At 53.4% G+C, this 24,792-nt stretch overlaps 1 protein-coding gene across 3 annotated transcripts in view; it reads right to left on the minus strand.

Annotated features, from left to right (window-relative positions):
- TFAP4 (transcription factor AP-4) overlaps positions 1-22,107 on the minus strand; it is a 39,045-nt gene extending 16,938 nt beyond the window's left edge. Inside the window, exons 1-5 of one of the 3 annotated variants that reach the window (XM_073362788.2) lie at positions 21,866-22,107; positions 12,549-12,714; positions 9,877-9,975; positions 8,022-8,192; positions 3,951-4,034 (exon numbers count right to left, since the gene is read on the minus strand). In XM_073362788.2, the coding sequence (XP_073218889.1) occupies positions 3,951-4,034; positions 8,022-8,192; positions 9,877-9,975; positions 12,549-12,714; positions 21,866-22,071 (726 nt within the window). In that variant the 5' untranslated portion in view covers positions 22,072-22,107. Of the gene's footprint in view, positions 1-3,896; positions 4,035-8,021; positions 8,193-9,876; positions 9,976-12,548; positions 12,715-21,865 lie in introns of all 3 variants that reach the window. The other 2 variants (XM_073362787.2, XM_073362789.2) reach the window with 2 other exon arrangements.
- Positions 22,108-24,792: the final 2,685 nt, after the last annotated feature.

Genomic DNA, 24,792 nt, shown 5'->3' on the forward strand with positions numbered 1-24,792 from the left:
CAAGCTGCCTGTTCCTCAGGACTGCTGAGACAACAATGTAGTCCTGCAGGGAAATGGGGAGGAGAAGGGAGACTGCCCACCCAGGTGCTCTGTAGCCAAGAAGAAAGTGCATGGAGCTGGGAGCCAGGAGTTCTCTCACATCTCTAGCGAATTGTTTCAGTGCTCTTCAGAGCCCTTATTACCGAGTGGAGCCTCACTCATTAACCTAGGAGACAATCGAGTATCAGCCCCTCATTTTACAATATGGTAATGGATTGCACATGGACCCTTCAGGCAAAACTGAGACTAAGCCCAGGTCTCACATGGTAGATCCAAGTCTTATCTATTCAGCCACCCTGCCTCTCCGAATGAAAGTGCCAATTCTACGGGCTTGGCTTCCTGTAACCATTGCTCTACTAAATCAAAGTCCCCTTCCAGAGCCAAGAATCAGACCAGGAATTCCTGAGCTCCAGCATTTGCTTGCTACCTAATGTGACGGAGTTCACTCAGAGTGGCACCTCCTGCCAATCACCGCAGGCATTAGCTTTCTCAGCTGGTATGCCTTCTCCTGGTGGTGCCTCTCTCGCCACCTTCTCCACCTACAGACTTGTCTCACTCCTAGACACGCAGTATCCTCTTCACATCTCGGCCGTGTCACCATCCGTTTTCCCCCTGCACCTTCTTCATCCTCTTCGCAGGGCCTCCAGCCCGCAAGTCCCAGTAGCTAGCCAGGAGTTACCTCTTAGCTCCTCCAGTCCCTGCCACCAACTGCTCTGTCCAAGGTGCTACCATCCTGCAGCCCACTAGGAACACCATCCTCTCTCCTTGGGCTCCCTGAAGTAACTGACCCAGCTCTGCCCTGCAGCTCTCTTTTATTTAAGCCTGCTGGGCCCTGATTGGCTGCTAAGCTGCTTTTAACCTCCTCCTTTCCAGTGTGGCGTGAACACCCCATCAAAACTAGCAAAAAATAAAAGAATAGCAAAATGTGCCAACTCCCCGCAGCTGGTGGCTGGTCCATAGAGAGGATAAGTTACTCCTTTAGTTCAAATGGTAGAGATCTGTGCTGGGATCCAAAAGTCCATGGTTCAAACCAAGCTGATGGCTTAAGCAGGGAGCTCCAATTGTTGCACATGACTGAATTTGTTAGTCCAGTTCTCTTTAAAACTGGGTTGGGTCACACAGCAATGAGCTGTCCTTTAAAGAACTGGTTGGGGAATTAAGTCATTATATCCAATTTGTTATGGCCCGTCACAAAACAGTTGTAGCACATTCAGGTATCGGTCACACGTTTCGATGGCCTGTGTCACATTCAGGCAGGTGTGAGCGTAGGAGGGCCTCCCCAAGATGGACATGGAAGCACGCTGGCAGGACAATCCTTCAGGAGGAATTGGGAGATCTTCTGGGAAAGCAATCTCCCTTGAAGAGCCTGCAATAAGGCAGATGGAATGAGGGCCTGAAGCTCACTCGCTCTGAATCGAGCTGAAGTCACTGGCAACAGGAGAGTCCCCTTCTGTGTAAGGCAAGCTGACAAGGAGCAAGTCCAAGAGGCGCTTCCACAAGCTTTGGCAGGACAGTAATATCCCACTGACACAAAGCACAAGCCCTACACTAAGCTAATGAGGGACAGCAGCAATGCGGTTTTAACCACACTTGTCTCATCCCACTCAGGCTTTAGTTTGGAGAGGTTACTCCCCAGAGCACTCCAGCCCAGCCTGGAGTTGGACATACAGGTCTCCCCCTAGGGTGCCTCAGGGAGGACTTGCTCCATGAGCCTTACGTGCTCAGGGTAACATGTGCACACGTGCCTGGCACCCCAGCACGTTGTGTTAGGCTCCAAGGAAGAGCCTAATGATGTGACTGTCAGGACTGCAGCACTGACAGGGTCTGAAGCTCCTGGGTGGGCTCCTTCCCCGGGCCTTTCCTGCAGAGAGAGCAGGGCACCGCCACATCCCGGGAAGCACTGGCACAGCAGAAGCATGCGCAAGCTCCATAGAGCAGACATCTGGAGGCCAAGCAGCAGAGCAGGCACCAAGACCAAGCACCATTCCGGCTGGCAGCTCAGGGTTTAGCCAGAGCACCTACACGCAGGGCTGGCGCACCAACACGCCAACAATACAAGTGGGAAGCATCGAAGACGAAGAGGGTCCCCAAACGAAACAGGCCCAATGCCCTGCAGAAGACAGGCACCGAAAGGCCCAAGGCCAGAGCTGACAGGTTGGGTACAGGAACCAAGAGGGAATCAACAAGCATCGTCGGGATGCTGGGATCTGATAGAGAGCTAGAGTGATGGCCAACAAAGCAGTTTTCTGCAGGGAGCTCCTTTGCAGACTGTGTTCAAGAAGGAACCGGCTGCAAAATGTGGAAGGCGGCAAGATAGGGAACAAAGCACGTGCCATCAACTTTGCAGAAAGGAGCTAATCGCTTCGAGGGGATTTAAAAAGTAATATCCCACCCTGCCTCTTTCATTACACTCTGCACAGCCAGGGCACTCAATGAGGCAGAGGACCTACAGGAAGAATCTTATACGTGACCATGCAATTCAACTGCACGTTAATGCCCAAGGAGGGAACAGGGGTCAGATTATGCAGCAACCTTCACTTGGGCATGTCCTGACTTCTGGATGCTTAGCACGCTAGCTTGGTCTGGCCAAACTGGACATTCACAGCCCGCACGATCCATCAGCCTGCTCTTTTCTGTGAGGATTAAGGATATTTCATTTTCCCTGGACATGGAAAGGCTTTTCTATGGAAAGTTCATGGGGGGCACAAACAACATCACATGCTGGGTGGAGTCAGCAACTCTGAATGGGGGGGTGGGGGGGGGGTAACGTCAGCAATTACTAGGTTAAGAGGCACTGAGAGCCCTGAGGGAACCGGCTGGCTTGGGGTGGAGCAGGTGCTTTCAGCGCTAGGTTGCTAGTCCAAACACAGACCAGGTCTGTTGTGAGGGCAGCTAGCTCACAGATGTCCTGCATGAGGAGAGCTATCAGGTCCTCATAGACAGACTTCTGCAAACCAGAACCCAAGAACTGCCCCTGCTTATCCTCAGCAGAAGAGCCAAAGACTGTACTGGCAATGAACTCCCCCTACTCCTGGATGGACCCCTCCAGGCAGCACTCAGGGAGATTCTCACCTTCCTGTCAACTATGCTGCACCTGCTAGGGGGACATCACACTCCAGCCAGCAGAGCTGTCCACCCAGCATTAACCAGACCACACCTGGCATGGGCCCAAGCAGAGCCAAAGGTCACGTTCTCTAGGTCTAGCTCTCCCCCCGCAGAGTGGCATTCAGACACAAGACCTGATCCAACATAACCCAGGCCCTCCTCAACGTGGTCATTCCCCAGTGGGACCACCACCAGTGGTGAAGAAAGCTCCTTGCTACCTAAGGGAGAGAGAGGTGGACCTATGGAATGTGACCGAGACTTCTGGATGGAGGATTAGAGCAAAAGGACTAAGCTACAAGCTGTGGTTCTCCAACCGCCCCCATAGCCACACTCAGGAGCCAGTCTTTTCCCAGCAGCAGCTTCAAATGATGCCCTCAGCCTGCAAGCTGGGAAGACAGTTCTCTGCCACCACTGCCACGTCGCCCCCTCCCAGCAGGAGGGGCGCGAGAAGGCCACGCGCGCTGCGCCCCTTCCCCCTCCCCTGGAGCCGAGAGCATTGCCAACGCCATGCTCTCAGCCCCAGCCAGCCCGAGGATGGAAAGACTCCAAGGTCTTCCTGATGGGAGGTGCATCGTGTCATCGGGCCGCTCCCCCCAACACCCTTGGATTTAAACACCTGCACATGAGGCTGTGGGCAAAACCATCTGAAATCTCCCTGCAGAGGAGCTAAGGACAGGGTCAGCGTTTGGGCCACATGTGATCTCAAGGGGGTTGGGGCGGTGGGAGATGGGAGGCGGGGTCAGCGCACTCACCTGCGTTCGGATCTGCTGCTCACGTTCCAGCTTCTCCTGGTGCAGCAATCTCACCTGTTCCTGCTGCTGCTGGAGCTGCACCTGCTGGGCGATCACCTTGAGCTTCTCAGGGTACATGTGGGCCTCCAAGGAGCGCACCTGCCAGCAATCAGAGAGAGGAGCCCATACCATTGGGTGTGGAAGAGGAGCACAACCCCACCCTCACACATACATCAACCCTGCTTATCAAGACGGCGCCAAGGCAGTCTGGTGGCTTGGTACTATGGTGGAATCCATTTCAGTGCCAGGGATTCCACCAGAGCACATCACGGGTCCTCATAGCGCCCACCTCCAAAGGCTTCCATGAGGGAGAGCTGCTCATAGAAGCAGCAAGAGAATTCAGCAACTGCTGGGAGCAACCAGCGCCAAATGCCAAAGGATGTTCCTCTGTGGTGAGGCCCCTGCAACCAGTGCCTGAGGTACACGAGGTGGCAGCATGTGGCTGACATACTCCTTAATGCTGCGCTCCTGCGGTGAAGATGGATGAATGAAGCAAAGAGATAGGAAAGAGCCTGTCTTCCCGACAGTGTGCCTCTGGGAGGAATGCAGTGAGGCTGGGTGTTAGGTGAACACCGCTTGGAGATTTCCAGGGTCCCATAAGGGAAGATATGAATCAGATGCAGATCCGTTGGAGGAACAGATCTAACATGACTCTGGAGCCTGGGCTCCGCTCCTTGGTCAGCACAGATGTCCCCTGTTGGAAGGCTGAGACTGTTATATGCAGTCTTGCACAGGATCAAGTCAGGGGACTCCTGAAAAAAGTTTCTGCTCCACAAACGCAAAGGCCAATTCATTGTCTTCAAACTCCCGTACCAGTGTGATCCACGTGCCATGCTACTGAGAATTCCAGCCATCACTACCACCAGCGCTGGAAGAGACGGGCAATTCCCTCCACTCTGCTTGGCCACCAGGGAATTATCCACCTGAAACTCCACTCCTCTGAGGAGACCATTGCAACAGGATTGTTGCTCTTTGATCTTAGCATGAGACCAACGGGACTCCCACTGCTCTGAAAGGATTTTCAGCCCCTAGGGCAGCGGTAGCAGGTTGGGGCATGAGCCAGGCCCCCTACCAGTCACCCTCCAGAGGGGATATAAATGCAGCCTTCCAAAAGCTCCAGTCATTTCGTTCAGTTCTGCTGAAGGTGAAGTTCCCATAACAAGTCACGATGATCAGAACCTAAGCACCAACAGAAACACAGTGCAAGCAGAACACCTGGAAAAGAGCCCCCAAATCAGAGGCACTGGTTCGGCAGGTGACAACCCTGTCTGACTAATCCCTTTCACTCTGCTTCTCTGAAGAGAGGGGACTCTCTCCTCCGTAAAGATACTGTCCCACAGGAGGTGCACACACAATAAGCAGCTCACAGAATGACCAAAAGAAGGAGTACAGCCAATGGAGTGGCAAGAACATGCTGTGCTTTAATATAGACACCTCAGTGGGGTAAGACAGCTCTTCAAAGTTTCAGCTGCTTGGATGTTTGCACCTGAGAGGAGACAGTAAATTAGAAACAAAAAAAACTTTATACAAAAAGATAGGCAATAAGGGACATCTACAATGAAAAAAGGACCTCCCTGAGGGCTGAACAACTAGGGGTCCCTGGCCTTGGGACCAGGTTCAGAGGCTGAAATGGCATTCCCTACTGAGAGCAAATCAAGGCAGTGAGACTCTATAAGTGTGGAGAAGAGACTGCAGCACTGTGTTACCAGATTTCTGCAACAGAAACACACTGAGACAGCCCACGGGGACAGCTTTGCCTTGAAACGGCAGCCAAGTTCCAAGCTAGCCAGGCCATGGCACCATGCATCACTCCAGGCACTTCGACGTAGTCATGGCACTGCCAAATGGTGCAAAAACCTGGATGGCTTTTTTAGGGCTTTAGTCCACTCAAGGCAGAAGCCGAAGACCTTTCAGCACAGAACACACGGGAAAAGGCCTCACCAGGATGGGCGTGAGGAGAGCTGGCAGGAAAATAGGCTAGCATCTGACACTGTCTTGGGGAGGAATCTCAAGAGTCCATAGCACTCACCTGAACCTCCAAGTCTGGCAACCATTAAGGACCTCTGAAGATCAACAGGAAGGTCAAATCAGCTTTCCAAGCACAGCCTTGCCCTACCCTCACTCGGAGCAACCCAAGGGGCAAGCCAGGAGACAGACTTGAGAGCACAGGGGTGCAGGACTATGAGCATGGCTGGTCTTCCCCGTAGCGACAACCAACTCCACCACACGGTCTCAGAGTGGGAGGGAGAGCCAGCTAGCACCATCTTCTGGGAACAGTTTTTTTTCCTCCAGCTCTTGCAAGAGGGTCTGCGTTAGGGGCCTGCCGCCCACCCCTCTTTCACCAGCTGAGCCAAAATGAAGTAAATGAGCATGACAAACTGGTCGGAGAGAGTTCCTAGCCCAGGTACTTCACAATCATGGCCCTTGTGGAATCCCAGACTGGCTTCAGCTCTATGTCACCCATCTTGAAGAGCTTCAGTAGGAACCAGGAAAGAGCAGAATCCTCACGTGAATAGGACGAATTTGGCGTTCCCACAGTGGGAGAGAATTTAGCATCATCCGAGTCCAGAGAGCAGACTCTGTCACCCTGGTTCTCTGCCTGCCCTGATACAGGCAGCTGGAATTATTGAGGGGATTGGGAGAGGAGCTGGGAGGCCTTAGATTTGGAAAGCAGAGATATCAAAATCTCCTGTGCTGGGAGAGCCAACTGCCTCAGCACAAGTGCTCCAACTCCATCTGCTGGGTCCAGGCTAGAGGGATGCTTCCAAGCAGATAAGGAAGGCCTCATTGAAACCTTGCAGGGGACCAGGAGCAATCAGGGTAGGCACCAAGCATGCACCAATACTCAGAATCCACACTCCTTCTCCCCTTTCAGTGGATGAGTTCTGGAGGGGGAGAAATCTGAAGGCCTTGATGCAAAGCTGCCTGGAACCAAAGCCCTCAGGGAGGGAGCGTCAGCACCTCCATCTTGACTGTGGAGGTTCCACCTCATTTCATGACCTAGAGCTCCGCATCCAGGCTTCAAGCCTGAAGGCCCAAGCGCACCAAGGAACCAGCACTGGGCAGAGCCCGTGGCTTCAATGGGAATGGAGCCGTGTGCTTCACTGGACCGAGCAGTTCACAGCCCAGTCTGCACCATCACGGCGTGCAAGCACAGAGTTTGGTGCTCCACTATCTTGACTAGCTCAGGGCTGAGTTTTGAGATTTACTCTTTGAAGCAGTCTGGGCCAGCCACAGACTGGACTTCCAGGAGTCTGCCTGGGGTGCCTCAAGGAGGGCAGTGAGGTGCCCCACATTTCAATGCCAGGAGCAAAACTCGTAGACAACAGCCAACCTACACATCCTGGCCTAGGGAGGCAGCACAGGCATCCATCACAGACACAGCTCTGCCACACAGATGTGACCTGGAGGTAAGGAGCAGCCCTGCTCTGCCTTCCGACACACCAGTGAAGACGTGGCCCGTCAAGAGACATGAATGCGCCCATCAAGGCTGAGGCGAATACAGCCAGAGCCCTGATGGGCTACAAGAACATGCTGTGACCACAGAACATAGGCAACTGACAGGCAAACAATGACAAGGGCAGCAACAGCACGTCAGGAGCTCCTGAGCCAAGGGGGAAAATAGGCTGGAACACGGGGAAGGCAGCGCATATATCCTTCAGGACACGACACACAGCGTCCGGCAGAGTGCCAGGATCCCACTCTACCTGCTTACAAATTGTAGTCGCTTCACCAAGACAAAAGAAATTCCTGGCAGATGGTACTTCAGAGAAATTAGTGTCTCAGCACAGCTCATCTGGGTTGATCTGCCATCGTGCACTAGAGGGCGCCACAAGACTGCAGACTGCCTGCACTACCCCGCTGCAAGCACAAGGGGCCAGGAGCACAGACGGCTCCTCCCGGAGGAGTCAATCTGCTGGTGAGCAGGTGGCACAGGCTGGGTCCTCTCCTCCTCCGGTCACAGCCCTGAACAGGCTCCTCAGAGGCTGCCAGTTCCCCCAGACACCCCTGCCTGGAGAGCAGAGCACCCTCCTTGCACCAGCTACCCTGGGTCCAGGTTGTCTGCACCCCCTGCACAGGCCTCACCTGCTCCTCCAGCATCATGCGGACCGAGCGCTCCTTGTCAAGCTGCTGTCGGAGCTCGATCATTTCTCGGCGCAGATCCTCTGCCTTCTCGTCCTCCCAGATGTCTGGCGAGCCAATGCCCTCGTCCTTGTCCTCTGCCCGCCGCCGCTTCGGGGAGGAGCCACTGAACTCCTGCCAATAAAACAAAGTCAGAGGCAAAGGGACCAAACGGTGACCACAGGGCCTGTCAACGAATACCCTTCCATCACCACAGGGATCCCAGAGCATGCCACAGATTGCACAGCAAAGCGCAGCCACCTCTGGAGTGGAACACAGCAGCACACAAGAACAGGACAACAGCAAGTGAAGAATCCATATCAGGGTAAACGCAGGGCAGCAGCGGCAATAGTTAGCGTCAGGAGACTCCTTTTCTGTATCCTTCAGCTTCTGAAGGGGGGATAATAACCTTCACTCCGCCCCTTTGTGAAAAAAAGATCTATAGATGAAAAGGGCTAAGTGCCAGCAGTTACTAATTACCCCACCGGCACTTGCCTAGACAGGGGGTTAAAACTCCTAGTGACACACATTTCAGCAAACAATCTGATAGAGCAGCTCAGGACATCTCCAGGAGCACAGTGGTTTTCTGGCACAATGCTGGGCTCAGGACCCACGCCCAGGGAAAGTGCTCTCTCCCCTCAGTCACCACCAGCACTTCCTGCTGTGTCCCTGAGCTTGTGTCAGTCTCCCACACAAACTCTGTCCCTAGGCTTGATCCTGCTTCACTTGATAGCCAACAAGATCACAGCCAGGGATGAGCCACTGACACACTCCAGCCACGCTACAGCCTTCTCGGACAACTCTCCAGAAACGCCCGAGAACTGTAACCCAGCCTGGAAAAGCCATCAATATTTTGGTCACATGCAAACAGATTTATCCAGTTTTAAAACACAGTCAGCTCCCCAGCTAGGGCCCAAGTTCCTGCTACACCGAAATGGAGTAGCAAGGAGTGCAGCACTGTGAATGCCATCCCAACAGTGAGGGGTTAAAACGAGCTCGCCTTTGGCCCTGCCAGAATATTAAAACCCCCGCAAAAGTGAGCTGTGGGCTCATCATGCATTCGCCACTAGTGCGGACAGCTACATGGCTGCAGCCTCTGCCTGCACAGTCCCAGCTAGCTAAGCCAAGGTGCACTGGCACAGCTGTGTGGGGTCCCAGGGCTGGAGAGCAGGCGTCCTGCAGGTCAGGAACCCAAACCAGACCAGACCCTCACTTAAATAAGCACTGAGCACGTTATCAGAGTGGAAAGTCACTGCCAACAAGGCACCTGGAGCAGCTAGTCAGCTTAAGGACATCCTATCCAATGAGCAACTCCCCATTCACTTTGCCCTCTGCAGGGGCAGGTTACGTCAGGTTTGTGCTGCTTCTTGTCAGTTTCCCAGCAAAACAGATGCAGCAAAGCTCTGAGATCTGGATCACACAAGCACAGGGACAGGTCAAGATGACTGGGATACACACCCAGGCAGGGAAGAGGCCTATACCCAACTTCACCGTGTCACAAGGATAAGCGGCAGGAAGTCTCCCCTCCTATCCCCGCAGGGTTTCCACTCCTGATCTAAAAGAGTTTGGGGGAGAAGCAGGAGGCCTGACTGGCCACGCACCCAGAGAGAGCAGAGTAACTCCACCAGGTGACGCACGGAGAGACCCAGCGACATTCCATCAGCTAACCAATACCGACCGGGATGGGTGGGGATTACATTGGGCAATACAAATGCTTCTCATGCTTGCTAAGGGGCCTGGGTTATTCTGTGTTCTGGAGCTTTCCTGGCAGAGAGGTCGGAAAGGGGAATAGCAGAGAGAAAAGCAGCAGTTGTACTACCTGGATGAACCGCTTGAGCTGTGTGTTCTGCTGCAGTAACCGAGTCTTCTCCTGCTCCAGGGAGAAGATGTATTCAGCTGTTTGCTGGAGAATCGCCGCCTTGGGAGAACCAGCAAAGAGGGTTAGTGGCACAGGAAGGTCAGTGTGTCATCATCTCCCCTCTCATGCCCCCCACCCCTCGATATTCCCCCGCAACCAACAAATATAACTGGAGATTTGTTCCTGTACCCCTTCCAAAAAGGATCTGTCAGACAGCTGGAGTCCTTGCACCAAATGGCGACTAGGGGTAGGAGACAAACTGCCACTACTCCCAGATTAACTATCCCATCAGTGTAGTAGCTCCCCGTGAAGATGAGCCCCCAGTCATCTGCCTCCCAGGCCCCTAAGCCATAAGTGTTCCCCACTCAACCCCTGACCAGAAAGACTCCTCCGTACTTGTGAAGTGATAAAAGGAGCTCCCCCAGACAATGAAATGTACCTTGGCCCTCAGTGCACTGGTGGTAGCCATGAGCCACCTCCTTCCCCAGCTGGAACCCCAACTTGTTCTGGACCTGCCTTTACAGCTGCTCCTAGCACTCTGCCAATGGGCCATGCCAACACCAGCCTCCTAGACCACCCACAGCACCTCCTGGAAGCCCCAGAGCCTATGCCCCAAAGAGCCAGGGGTTAGCATCTGAGAGTTACTTGGTGGCCTGCGATGCAAGTTGCTTGGTCTCAGCTCAATTCCTAGCGTACAAGTTTCTGTGTTACAAAATCTACCAGTGTATGAGGCACTAACCGGCCCCTTTGATCTCAGTCTGAGAAGAACTGAATGAGACTTCAAGTCCCCTCTCCTCCATTGAGAGGGCATTCTCTCCAGGTCAGCTAAGCACAATGGCAGGGCAACATGGCAGATGCCCACCCTGCTGCTGCCCATGCTGCACCAATAAGCAGAGAACTTCACACACACATACCCCCAGCCCCAAACCACCACCACGTTTCCTTTCTGGAAGCATCATTAGCAGCTGCCTAGTTAGCTCGGCAGGAGCAGCATTTACAGCCCTGCATAAGGATGAGAGCAAACATGTGACAAACATTCTCACACCGAGGGGATATGTAGGGTGGGCTGCAGGGCTCCATGTAAGTCACAGGAGTCATTTCACAATCCGAAGGGGTTCAATTAATCCTTTTTGAATAGCAGGGCTGTTCAGATGCCTGCGATTTTAAAAGACATTTCCGGTGCAAAAGGAAAGTCATAGCAAGCTGTGGCTCTACACGAGACATTCACAGCAGCATCCATAAATAGCAGCTGCAAAGACCAAAGTTACTAGCACTGTTTGCCACAACTTTATATGCTCCAGGAAAGCCAAGAGGGAACAGAGCAAGCCAGGTAGCCCAGACAACAACATGGGGAACTTTAGCAACACTGAGATCTAGGAGCACCTAAGCCCTGCTGGGCTCCTTGGTCTTATATTAGTAGAAACTAAGTGCTTCAGTGCCTAACTGGCTGCGTGCCTAGGCTGTGATGTGCTTCATCGGAAGCCAGTTTGCTCGCAAGAAGCTGTAAGGGGCTCACTGGCAAAAGAATCCTGTCCTGCAAAGTCCAGGAACTCTTAAAGATAAGAGACTCTGCTCCTTGTCTCCTGCAGCACTCCTAAGTCTTGCAGGAGATGGGAAAGGGCTCTCAGCTCTCTAGGGTTTAAGATACTTCTAACCCCCCCCAAATGTATGAACTAGTCTTGTCACCACCACCACCACTCCCTGCTCTGGAACTCCTGGGAGGAATTGCTCAGGACAGAAGCAGCGCTCCGGGACCTAGCACCAACGTATGCACACAGAGTGTTCCATGTTTATGCCATCCTGATTGTTTCAATGTCCTGGGTATTTAAGGCACATCACAGGTGCGTGCCCCAGGAATTCCCCACACAGAACATTCTACTAGCACAGGTAAAATTGCTTCACTGGTAACAGCCTTATATGAGGCAACAAGACCATCAGTTTTACAGTCCCTACTCACTAAAGAGCAGGGAAGTGGCCAGTGACAGTAATTTACCTAAATATTCTAGGTTTCAGAGTAGCAGCCGTGTTAGTCTGTATCTGCAAAAAGAAAAGGAGTACTTGTGGCACCTTAGAGACTAACAAATTTGAGCATAAGCTGCTCACGAAAGCTTATGCTCAAATAAATTTGTTAGTCTCTAAGGTGCCACAAGTACTCCTTTTCTTTTTGCTAAATTTTCTAGTTATCTTGCCACGCCACTCATTGGTTTGACATGAAAAATGCAACGTGCATATTTGCTCTACAACACGTCTACACACTCTTAACATATCACTAGTGTAGTCTATGAATTGCAAGGCTAAGGGAACTTCTATATTACTTACCTTCACTATAATTTCAGTGCTCACGCTACCTTCCCCCCGCCCCCCTCAAGTTCGTCGTCTCATTACATAATCACAGGAGCAACCTTAACTACAAGCTGAAGTTTTCTGTGTGAGCTTATTTTACTTAGGAGATTTTTTTAGATTCACATGGTTGGGAGATTGAGTTACTTAATGACAGAATGTCACTGCTACAAAGCAATGGGCCAGCAACAAGTTAATAGCTAGAGGATCCTGGCAGCTCAGACAGAATCTGGACACCCACCCTGGAACACGTGCACACCCTCACAGCCATACAGACACAGACTCCCCCTCACCTTACTGAGCTTCTCCCCGTCTGTGTGTGGAATGAGGGTTTTCAGAGACTGGAAGCCAGCATTGATGCTCTGCATCCGCCTTCGCTCGTTGCTGTTCGCAATTTCTCTGCGTATCCGCCGCTCCTGGTCCCGCTGGGTCTCTGGGGTCAGTGGGATGTTGGCCAGGCTGAGAGGGAGACAGAGGGTTAGCTGGGACAGGCAATGCTCAAGAGGACAGGCAATGCCCACTCCAAACCTGAAGATGAAGGTTCACTCTTTTTACCATAAAGAAAAGGAGTACTTGTGGCACCTTAGAGACTCACCAATTTATTTGAGCATAAGCTTTCGTGAGCTACAGCTCACTTCATCGGATGCATCATAAGCTCACGAAAGCTTATGCTCAAATAAATTGGTGAGTCTCTAAGGTGCCACAAGTACTCCTTTTCTTTTTGCAAATTCAGACTAACACGGCTGTTATTCTGAAACCTGTCTTTTTACCATGATATACTACATTACAGGATAGAGCCCCAGAGGGTGCTCTTCCCAGATGCTACCTGTTTTGCAAGGACCAGATTGGTAGTCAAAGAAACTTTCAGGGAACCAAACAAAAGATTATTCTCCTGAGATGGAGGAGCAGCCGTTCCTGCACTTCACCTCAAGCTACAGATCTACAGTCCTTTTTCCAGGCAGTGATCACAACCTGAGATCACACCTACACCTGGAGTTGGGCGGGGGTCATTTTCATGAGAATTTGGAGGCGTCTGTGGAATTGCGGCTAATCCAAACTCACTCCCTACGTCCTTTTCCGGGTATTTAAATTCAGGGATTGCTGGGACCTTGCATTTTAAGATCTGCTACATGGGACAGTCCTGGGGGTAAAGATGGTGCTGATCCTCCCGAAGGAAGGACAGAAACCTAGTCAATGTCAGTCACTCCCTCTTGGGCCACTGTGCTGGCAGAAACTAACCAGGCCCCATCAGCCTCATACTTCCTACATAAAGCACTTTCTGCCCAGAAGAGGTAGAGGACAAGGTGCTGCTGCCCCTGAAGGACAGAGCAGCATCCAGGTGATTTTAGGGCAGAGGTGAGAGAAGAGCTAGGAATGGGAACCACACCTGGGAGGGACATCACACCATTCCAGTGGTTGGGGGAGCAATCAGCTTTCCAAACTGAGAGACTAACTGCTTTGGGACTCTGCTCCTATTAATGACAACAGTTTATTTGAGCCCAAAGACCTTTCACACCATCTTGTTTTTGAGGGATGGGGGAGAAGAGGAGTTTCCCCACCCTCACTGCAAGCAGGTGTGATTCAAAGACTGCCTGCTCCCCAACTCTCATTCCATAGCCACACCACCGCAGGCTGAGATCTCCTGCAACCTCCAGAATTATGCAGGATCAGAGCAGAACAAAGCTTGGCTAGGAGGCCACTAAAGAAAATCCAAGGTGCTGAAGAAAGTGGTGATGCAGTAGGTGGTACTACTCCTTGAATTAATATTAAAAAGACCCAATGCCCCAGCATGAGACTAGGGACACTGCATCTTTCAGATGAGGCTTAGTACGGAGGGCCTAGACGTACGTATTCATCAGAGCCCAGGGTACCTCTTGTAAGACAAGGCATCAGCCCCAGCAGTCTGCCCAACTTCTAACTTGGTCATTGCATTCTACTTCACTGAACAACCAATTCACTTTCAATTGGACACAGTGGCCTCTCCTTGCTGTCATACCCTGTTGCGGACTGGTTACCTGCACTACGAAATTGCTAGGTTCAGTCCCTGCGGGGCTCCATTTCACCACTGGACACAATGACTCCAATACAGAGAGATGGGAAGAGTCTTTGGAATCCTTCAGTTCAAAGGTGCTAAGCAAGACCAAGGTAAAGGGACCCTCCGGTACCAGCGGAGCAGAGCCTGGCCCTGAGCTGGTCACTGCAGCAGCTGAGGAGTCACAACTCCTCCAGGATGTGTTTGAGGGCTGTGAAAGGTGCAGGGCTGGGCAGGGAAGAGGGAGGATTAAAAGATTGAGAGAGCTGGTGAGCTGCAGCAAGGGCCTCTGGTTACTCACCACCCCACCCCACCCCCCCCCCGCAACTTCTCCATGGTAAGAAAGAGCCAAGCATCTAAGCTGAGGTCCCTGCAGGGCCAGCCTGTGTGTGTGGCCCTGGTAGAATCGGATGAGAGGCCCCCTCCCCCTCTTGCTGATGGCTTCCAGATGATCACTCCCAGCAGAGGCAGCCCCCACCCCACCCAAAGCCACGGCTCCTGCCTGCTTCCTGCTGCCTCTGCTGTGCGTTCTGTTCCCAAGTGATCTGGCAGACTGGCCAGTAAAACACTTCCCACACCAAACGCCACCAAGCAGCTAGTTGGAGGAAGAGAGGGAGGAAGAAACATTGTGGTCAGTCCTGCAGGGGAACCTGGGCTTGACCATGACCAGCTCACAAGTTTTTAAACTCTGTCTACACTAGTGTTTAAAACCATGCCAACCCATATTCCTAGTCCAGATTATTCCTCAACAGAGGGCATTTTTGAGGCCCAGGAGAAGAAAAGAGAACCAGATGGCTTAATGCTAACACAGAATATATTTTATTAAAACCAAACGTTGAACTCCACAACAAGGTGAAGCAGTGTTTACACAGTACCCCCAGTTCTGGATCTATCCCTCCATGCCTTCTATGCAATGCACGACCAGCAGCCTCATCCTCATAACAAACCTACACATGTGGCCCATGTCGCAGAGCAACAGGAGACTGATTCATGTGCCAGGCCTTGGAATAGCAATCCTGGCCCACTGACAGAGACAATACTTTAGGAAAGACTATTGGCAATTTCAAAGGTCACATACCTTGCAAATCACCGAAAAGCTTTAGGCCATTGGAGAGCTGGGAATGCTACTTAACAATGCTAAAGAGGTGGTTTCTAGCCCTGACCAGCTATGAGATGCATGCCTTTAAAAAAAAAACCACAGACCACGTCTTTCTGATTACTATCTTATATTTCATGTATTTTCCAATCATGATGTTAGTAGCCGCTATATCAAGAATTAGACATAGAAAGCAGCTTTCTAAGGATATGAACTATTCCATTATGTATGTACAATAGCCAAGACTGCATGAGAATTCAGTTACTAAAGTCATAGTGGAATTCAGGAACAATGAAAATTGCGCTTCCAGCCACCTGCTATCCACTGTCACTTGTTAACAGCCAGCAAGATCTCAGCCTGAGAGATTCCGTATTAACTCACCCTATCAGCCACTTTTCTCTCTGTTAACTACCCTGATGTGTCTTGCAGGCACCAGTCCTGGCCAGCTGTGTCAAGTACACTACAATCAACCTGCAAAGACAACCAGAAAGGGAAGACACTGCAAGTGCGAGGAGAGCCTCAGACAGAAGAAGCTATACAAACGCAAAGTATTAAAGACTAGTGACTGTTTCCTAGAGCGAAGAAAGATCACATTGCTTGACATCGCAAATGGAGATTTACAGTTTATTTGCCCATTTTCGTTCATGTTATACAACAGAAGTGCAAAATGGGCTAATGGGGGCAATCCAATACACCAGGTATGAGCCAGCACCTGGGCACAACAGGGCCAGAGACTCAGCCTGACCTCTCAACCTTCTCCTCCTTTTGTGGGCTGAAGTTCAATTTCTAAGGGTGTAGTCAGTAGTCAGTAGTGTCAAGTCATAAAAAAGCTGCTGAACTTCAGGGCAGCACCCACAAGTTCATCACGTCACAGCCAAGGTGACAGGAAAGAAAAAAAGAGCAAAGCCCCTGGACAAGGGTTCGCCATTATATAAATGACACGTTCTTACCACCCCAGGAAACAGAAGGCTCTGAAAGCCAGAGCCCCAAGGGAGGAGCAACAAGAGAACAGAGACTGGGGTTCACGCCACAAGAGTGCGATATTAAAGCACAGTTCTGTTCCGAAGAGCAGTTGTCAGACCTGTGTCCATGTATATTCAGGGTCCCCTAAAGTACATTCTGGCTCGCATTAGCGCAGCGAGCACAGGTCTGCTCTATTCAGTCTTGAACACCAGGTTTCTTAACTAAATCAACTGCTGAGCCAAAATTCCTCCTTTAACTTTTCCTGAGCAACCCTAGTGAAGGCAATGGGATTGCACAAGTATGGTTCAGCGCCATACATCTGGCAGTGCCTTGGTTATTGGGGAAGATGGGCAAAAAGGAACCCAGCCTGTCTCTCCGAGCCCATACTGAGTTCACAGCCTGACAGTTAGGGGAAATACCTTCTTACTCCGCTGTCACTGAATGTGGAACCCCATTGTGCTATTGGTCACACAGCGAGAGTGAAAGCACAAGTGAAAACACAGATGAAAGCACATGTGACTATTCAACAAATATATTCAGAAGGATCTGAAGACAAGACAGTCTCTCACTGCTAATTCCAAGGCCACTTCACCGCTCAAGACAAACAACAATCTTGCAGATCGGCTCTGGCCCTGCAGTTCTGTAGGGATACCAAAGGTGGATAGCAGGGCTTCATGGGGCAAGCATGACTCCAGTGCAGGTGCTGGCAGGACCATCGAGAAGGCTGCTCTGGCCCATATATTGAGGTTAACTCTTTCCTACCCTGCATCCTCACAAAACCAATCAGTGATCCCACAAATTCCAGCTGGATCCGTCCAGAAATACCCTGGTCTGTGCCCACAAGCCAGAAGACCAACCCAGGGTTGGCCGAAACAAGACCCACTCATCCAACTGTTCTATACTAAAAATCCCAAGCCATCCTCATCTTTAACGGGGCAGTGATCTGCTCCATTCTGGCCTGAGGTGGGCCTGTAGCCTTTCTGAGCATCATCCCCATATTAAAGATAGAGCAGACTGTACATGCTTACTTTTTTTTTTTTGGTAAGTGAAACCCTCAGGTCTCGCATGTGGCCGCTACGGCTTTCTTTTGAGAACAGCTATGAGCCCCAGCTGCTATTTGTGTCTGGGATAGTCTAAACCTTTGGCCCATGGGGAAATTAGACAAAGGTGGCTCAAGAGGGCCATCTAGGAAGCAGAGGTTCTTAAGAAGAAAGAAAGAGGAAGAACCCATTTCCTCATCAGGGGACCTCTCATAACCTTCCCCCACAACTGTTCTTCCTGGTGAAAGACTTAAAAAGTGACAGAACTAAACAGAGAAAAATGCATTTAGAAGCTAGCCTGATGGATTAAATACGACAGTGGGAGTTAGTACCTTGATCTTTTACCTTAGGAGGCTAGAGGGCAGATTTAGACGTTGCTCACAAATAAAGTGAGTTCAATGGATTTTCATGCTTGTCCCTTCAGACTTTTATTCATAGGCCTTTCCCCATATGCACAAACACACCAAAATACAATTCAATACGACTCAGTCTCTACTCAAAAAAGATCCAGCGCAGGGTGGGACACTGCAGAGGAGAAGCAAGATTCTTTCATACAGCTAGGCAGGAAGAAGCTTGCCTAGAACCTGCCTGCACTGTACCAGGCTCCAATCTGCTGGATCAGAAGAGTACCAATTGCACTAAGTCTCTGACAAAGGACCAGTTCTGCCTTGGGGTTCCTGATACTTCTGCCCCAGGTTTCATTTACAGGACAGAGGAAACTAACATAAACCAGTGTTGACATACTCAGTCTTGGACTAGAATTTGCAGCACAGCATTAGGGGATTCTATGGCAGCATCACGAAATATCTGTAACTTCACCCAGACCCGAAGATGAGCTCTGAATAAGCGCAAAAGCTTGTTTCTCTCACCAACGGATGTTGGTTCTCCCCATCCATGTCTCTGTAACTTCAGCTCTCATTTATTGGGAATAAATTAAATAGCCACACTTAGCAGGCAGGTATCTTCCAAGTGAAGAACAAACACAGGCTAGTTATTAAGCAGAATAAAGCTGCTATGAAACAGCTGAAGGAGACAAGTCAGTCTAAACAAAAAGCAATTCTCATAGGAGATTCTTGAAGTTATATACTTAGTGTGAGACTCACTCAATCAATAAACCAGTCTACAGACACTGAAGATATGGAGACGTAAGCAGTAGTCAGTCTTCCAGCCTGTATACCAATGACTTGTTCATCAGTATGAAGGTGATATTTGAAAACAGGTTCACTTTCACCTGTGCTAGTTGTTCCTGCAGAAGTGTACCCAAACCAATAAGAAGTCTAAGAATAAAATGAAATTCCTACAGAAAGTGATCACAGGGTTTCTACAAACCCACGATACTCCAAAGAACTCTAGGGATACAGCCTTCCTACAGCATTCTGGGTGTTGAAGCAGAACTTCATCTTCTCCTTCAGCAGTGAAAGAGACTATGGGAAGTCATCCCCTTACAGTCTAAGACAGGGGTGGACAAACTTTTTGGCCCAATGGCCACATTGGGGTTGCAAAACTGTATGGAGGGCCGGGTAGGGAAGGCTGTGCCTCCCCATACAGCCTGGTCCCCGCCCCCTCCCACCCCCTGACTGCCCCCCTCAGAACCTCTGACCCATCCAACCCCCCTGCTCCTTGTACCCTGCCCCCCCCAGGACCCCCACCCCTAACCACCCCCCTAGGACCCCACCCAACCCCCCCGCTCCCTGTCCTGATTTCCCCCCGACCCTTATCCACACACCAGCCCTGACAGGTCCCCTGGGACTCCACCCCCATCCAACCCCCCCGTTCCCCATCCCGACTGCCCCGACCCTTATCCCCGCCCCCAACAGATCCCCCAAGACTCCTACACCTATCCAACCACCCCCTGCTCCCTGTCCCCTGACTGCCCTCCAGGACCCCCTGGCTCTTATCCAACCCCACTGCTCCCTGCCCCCTTACCACGCTGCTCAGAGCAGCAGGAGCTCACAGCCCCACCGGAGCCAGCCATGCCACCCGCGCTGCCCAACTGGCCAGAGCACTGGAGGTACAGCGGCAGCGCGGCTGGGGAGCGGCCAGACGCTAGCCTCCCCGGCCAGGTGCTCAGGGGCCAGGCAAGACGGTCCCGCAGGCTTGATGTGGCCCGCAGGCCCTAATTTGCCCACCTCTGGTCCAAGATGTTAATGTCATCCTAGTGGCAAGTGGAAAACTTTCCAATCACCAAGTGAAAGCAAAGATACAAACCTGTTCTCTCACATAAATTGTGGTGGATTAATCTAAAACAAATGCATCTCAGTGCTTCCCCCACCCCAACAATAAAAAATAAAATTCAGAAAACACCCCCCGTGGGCAACTATCCTGTAACTATCCAGTGTGTGTGAAACTGAAAAGATGCAGATTTTATTCTCAAGCTTCAAAGGGGACGAGTGAATACATTGTTCCGTAAAATTCTACCCAGTATAATGGTCAGTGCCCTTCTAAGCATGATATTCTAGATCAGGGGTTCTTAACCTTTTTCTTCCTGAGGTCCCCGCCACATGCTATAAAAACTCCATGGCTCACCTGTGCCACAACTATTCTCTACATAGAAAAGCCAGGACTGGTGTTAAGGGGTAGCATGCTGAGCAATTGCCACTGGGCCCCCCCACAGTTGCTCAGGCTTCTGCTTCAGCCCCAGGTGGCGGGCTCTGGGCTTCAGCCCTGCACAGCAGGGCTTAAGGCTTTCTGCCCTGGGCCCCAACAAGTCTAACACTGGTCCTACTTGACGCATCCCTGAAACCTGCTCGCAGCCCCTGCACTCCTGGTCGAGAACCACTGTTCTAGATTAATACAGCTTCAAGGTGCTTATGGAAGGATTCCTCTTTTTCCTATCCTAAATTTCTAGAGAGCTTAATGAGCCACAGAAAGAATACTGCTGGTGGCACGCCGTGGGGCAGGCCTTCAAACACAGGTTATAATCTCCGCTGCGGTTAACTAAAAAGACAGCCATCACCACTTGTCCAGGACTGATATTTGAGTAGGAAATAGGCCAGCTGAGAGACATTTCAAATAAAGCCACCATACTGTAGGCAGAGAGGAACTTTTAGTGCTGCTCCCACAATTAAGAGAATACCCTGAAAGCACTTTTTAAAATATATATGTATTAGTTTATGCTAAAGTACAAAGCAATTCCATATGGCATAAAGACTACACCAAATTGTGATCCTCATTAATATTAATACAATACCACAAAGGACAATTTCCTTCTCATGCAGGCTGCTCAACAGCAGGTCCCCCTTTGTAAATGGATCCAAGTTAGTTACAGCATTTTTGTATTCTGGCTACTTCCCTCCCAGTTTTCATTCTGAAGATTAGCACACAAGTGTAAGACTCCAACTCTTTCTATACAGTAAATCCCTCTAGGCCACTAAGATGGGTAAGAGTATGAAAGAAGATGATGAAAGGGACTTTCTGGAGCCTTACTTAGCACATCCGTTTAGACCTTTAGGTATCCATACAGCTGGCAATTTGCATATCCCCAATTTGTAAATGAAACATCTTTCTGCAGGCACTGAGTGTTTCCCCTGCTGTATGTACTAACTTAACACGTTGCTCTGGCCACAGCGGTGCTGTTTAACTTAGTCACCCAACAGTGGATCTCCAACGTCCAAACATACAAGGGGCATTAATTTTCCCCCGGGGTGGGGAGAGACACCAGCTTCGAGGTTTCATTCCTGCCCCCCAGGAGGCGCCGACAGGCTCTCCCGGCCGCGCACAGCGGTGCTGCCAGCTGCCCGCGCGCTGTGGCCCAGGTCCAGCAGGGAGTGCATCTCCACGTGCAGCCCGCACGCGGCTCCCGGCGCGTTCGGGGCGAAGGCCCGGGCTGTAACCAGCTCTCCAGGCAGAGAGCAGGGGCCGCCGGAGGCACCTGCCCAGCACTGGCGGCCGGAGCGGCCACATGGCCAGGGCGCTGGGCCGGGCCCGCTCCTTCCCCGCAGCCTGTGGCGAGCGGCGGTTGGGCCCGCCCCTGCCAGCTGCTGCACGCGCCGTGGGGCGCGCACGCGTGGGCCGGGGCGCTGCAACCCCCGCGGGGCGCAGGCGGCTCCTCGCTCCGCCGCGGCACCCAGCCCACGCGGCCGCCGGGGCCGGGCCCGGGCCCGCTTTGTGCGGGGCAGCGTGGCCGGGCGCCTACATCCCCCACAGGGCCCCGGCCGCCGCACTACATGTCCCGGCGGCCCCGGCGCGCGCGGGCCCGCCCCCCGCGGGAGGGCTGCCGAGTCACGGCCAGGCCCCGTGGTAAACACACCCCCCTTTAAAGCTCCCCCAACATGCGGCCGGCAGGCAGGGCACGCGCGGGCCGGCCCGCACCCCGACCCGGGGCGGGAGACGCGCCACAGCCGGGCGGCGCGGTGCGCCCGCCGGGCCCTGCACGCGGCCCCGGGCTTCAGCGCCGCGCGCGGCCCCACGTGCTCCGGCCAGCCGCGCCGCCCGGCCCGCGCCCCGCGAGCCCCCCCCGGGCGCGCGGGCGGCACCCACCTGCAGAGCCCGCCGATCACCTCCTTCTCCGACTTCCTGAAGTGCTGCAGCGCGGGCACCTTCTGCGCGGGCACCATGAAGTACTCCATGCGGGCGCCGGCCCCAGCTGAGCGCGCCGCGCCTCTGCCGCTCAAGGCGGGAAACAGCTGGTGCGAGCGCAGCGCTCCCTCCCCCGGCGGCGCCGCCTCCGCCAGCCACCGGCCCATGTAAACAAAGGACTATTTGCCGCCGCCCCGGCCCCCTCCGCGCCGCCCCCGCGGCCCCCCCCGCCCCCTCGCACGCCTCCTGCCGCGCCGCGCCGCCTTCCCGCAGCGACCCCGCTGCAGCCCGCGCCCCCGCGCCGCCCCCACCCGCGCCCGGGCTGCCCGGCTCCCTGCGCCACTACGGGGTGATGCGGCCCATCAGCTGACAGCTTGGCAAGCGGGCCCGGAGCAGCCACGGGGGGCGGGGGATACACGGCCGGGGGAGGGGCAGAGCCGGCCCCGCGCATGTGGGGGGTTGCACGAGGCAGGCTCGGCCCCACACATGGGGGATGGGGGAAATGCACGGGGCGGAAAGGGGCAGGGCCAGCCCCGCACGGGGGAAGGGGAGAGAGGCGTAGGGCTGTCTCCGCACATGGGGGGGAGGGGCAGGGCTAGCCCCACATTGGGGGATGCACGGGCGGGGGGAGGCTGGCCCCGGACGGGGAGGGGTCAATACGGGGGGATAGGATTGGCCCTGCAGATGGGGCGATGCACGAGGCAGGGTCGACTCCACACATGGGGGGGGGGGGGAATGGCCTCGCACGGGGGAAGAAGGGGGAGGGCTTGCCCCGCACCTGGGGGGAGGGCTGGCCCCGCACAGGGGAGCAAGGGGAAGGGCTAGCTCCGCACATGGGGGAGGACGCATGGCCGATCGCGGCGCACATTGCACGGCCGGGGAGGGGACCCGGAGCCAGAGCTGCTGCGGGGATGGAGGCGGCAGCTAGCGTCTGCGCTGTGGGGAGTCCCCCTGCACAGATCCGTGTCCGGCACGGCCCGGGAGCCGGGCGCATTAGGGAGGCCAGTATCCGGTCCCCGCGGGCTCGCTCGGCCGTGACACCGCCCGGCCCGGGGTAGTGGCTGGCCTGAAGCTGAACGGCTCAGCCAGCCCCAGCCCGGGGCGGTGCCGATCCATCCCGCCCAGGAGCGGCGCCTCCCCCGGCTGCGTGGGCCGGAGCGACGCGGGACGCGCTCGGCTCCCCGCGCGGGTGGGCCCTGCTGGGCGCCGGGCCGGTCTGCAGGAGCTCGGGAACAGGCCGCAGCGCCGCCCCCTCGCGGAAAGCACCTTCTTGACCCCCGGCCGGCAGCCCGCCCCCTAGCGTGCACCGCTCTGCGGGGATCGCCGGGACCGGGAGACCTAACCCCACACCTGGCCCTGCCTCTGCCCGACCCAAGATTACCCCTCCGCTGGCGGAGGGTGCCAGCCCGCTTCTCTCCCCACCCTGCTCCCAATGGTGGCAGCGTGAAGCTGGGGGCTAGTGCACCAGGCCAGAGTCCCCCGCAGCTTGAATCGTGCACCAGCCCCATGTCTAGTACAGAGGCTGCCTAGGATCAATCTCCAGGGGCATGTCCGGCAGTGCATACCCTTCCTCCCTGGGGCCACTCACCTGCCTGGGGAGCCCCCTTTCCTAGCCCCTACCTTCCTTACTGCCTGGCTGTGCCAGTTGTCAGGCCTCAGGTGGGATCTTTGCTTCCAGCCCATCCCTGGGCAGGGAATCTATGTTTGTAAGCTTGAGGGGGCGAGCTGGCATCAGAAAGGGATCATTGCCCTAGTACTGCTCTCCTACCCTGGTAAGGCCTGGCTCTACCCCCTGTACATACTGTGCCCTGGCTGCACCCCCACACCCTGTTGATGTCATTGCATCCCCCCTTTACCTGCCACCATCCCCAGCTGCCAGGGGGCCCTCTGGCACCCAGCCACCCACAGGCTACTTTGCTGTTTGTCTGACTAGCAGGTGTGAGGAGGAGACTCTTCCCTGTTGTGTGTCTGTGCCCCACAGACTGACCAGACCAATAGGCAAGGCCAGGCTGTGCATGAAGGCCAGCCTCCCACCTCAGGGCCCTTGGGAGCCTGAAACAAGAGAAAGTAGCAGATGTGCCCTGCTCTGCTTTGCTGAACTCCTCCTATGCTGAGCCAGCTGGGCCCCCAGCTCCATAGGGTGAGGGAGGTAAACAAGAGGAGAGGAATGCCATACCTGTTCTTCCCAAATTGTGCACAGTGGGAGGCAGTGCAGCCTAATGGATAGAGCATCAAACTAGCACTCAGGAAATTTGGGTCCGATACACAGCAGGCACAACGGCAGAGCTGGGAGACCTGGGCAAGTCACGTCCCCGCTCTGCGTCTCAGTTTCCCCACAAAATGAGGCTAACGCTACTGCCCTCTTTAGTAAAGCACTTTGATAATGAGGAGTGCTACAAAAGAGCTGTTATCAGCTGCTGTTGGTGATGATAACTTAAGGCCTGTCTACACTTAAAGTAGGGCTGCTGTAGTACTTCAGTGAAGACACTACCTATGCCAACAGAGGGGGTTCCCCTGTAGTCGTAGTTCATCTACCTTCCCCAGAGGTGGTAGCTAGCACTGTCTACACCAGGGATTTGGTGGGTTTAACTGCCTTACTCAGGAATGTGGATTTTTCATGCCCTTGAGCAATGTAGTTATACCAACCTAATTTCCTTATGTAGCCAGGCCAGAGAAACTGAGCCAGTTTCAATTTTCCATCTCATGTAAGAGGCCCCAGTCAGTGTATCCAGGGATTTAAGAGAAGATAAGGTACATACAATACTTCCCCTTGAGAGAGGGACACACAGTATTCCATACAAGTTAACGTACACAACATTATATATATATATATATATGAAAACTGTGAAAGACTTTGACACCAACTTTGAAATTCAGATTATCCTTGG

This window comes from Lepidochelys kempii, chromosome 10 (genome assembly GCF_965140285.1).
Source record: "Lepidochelys kempii isolate rLepKem1 chromosome 10, rLepKem1.hap1, whole genome shotgun sequence".
NCBI lineage: Eukaryota > Metazoa > Chordata > Testudines > Cheloniidae > Lepidochelys > Lepidochelys kempii.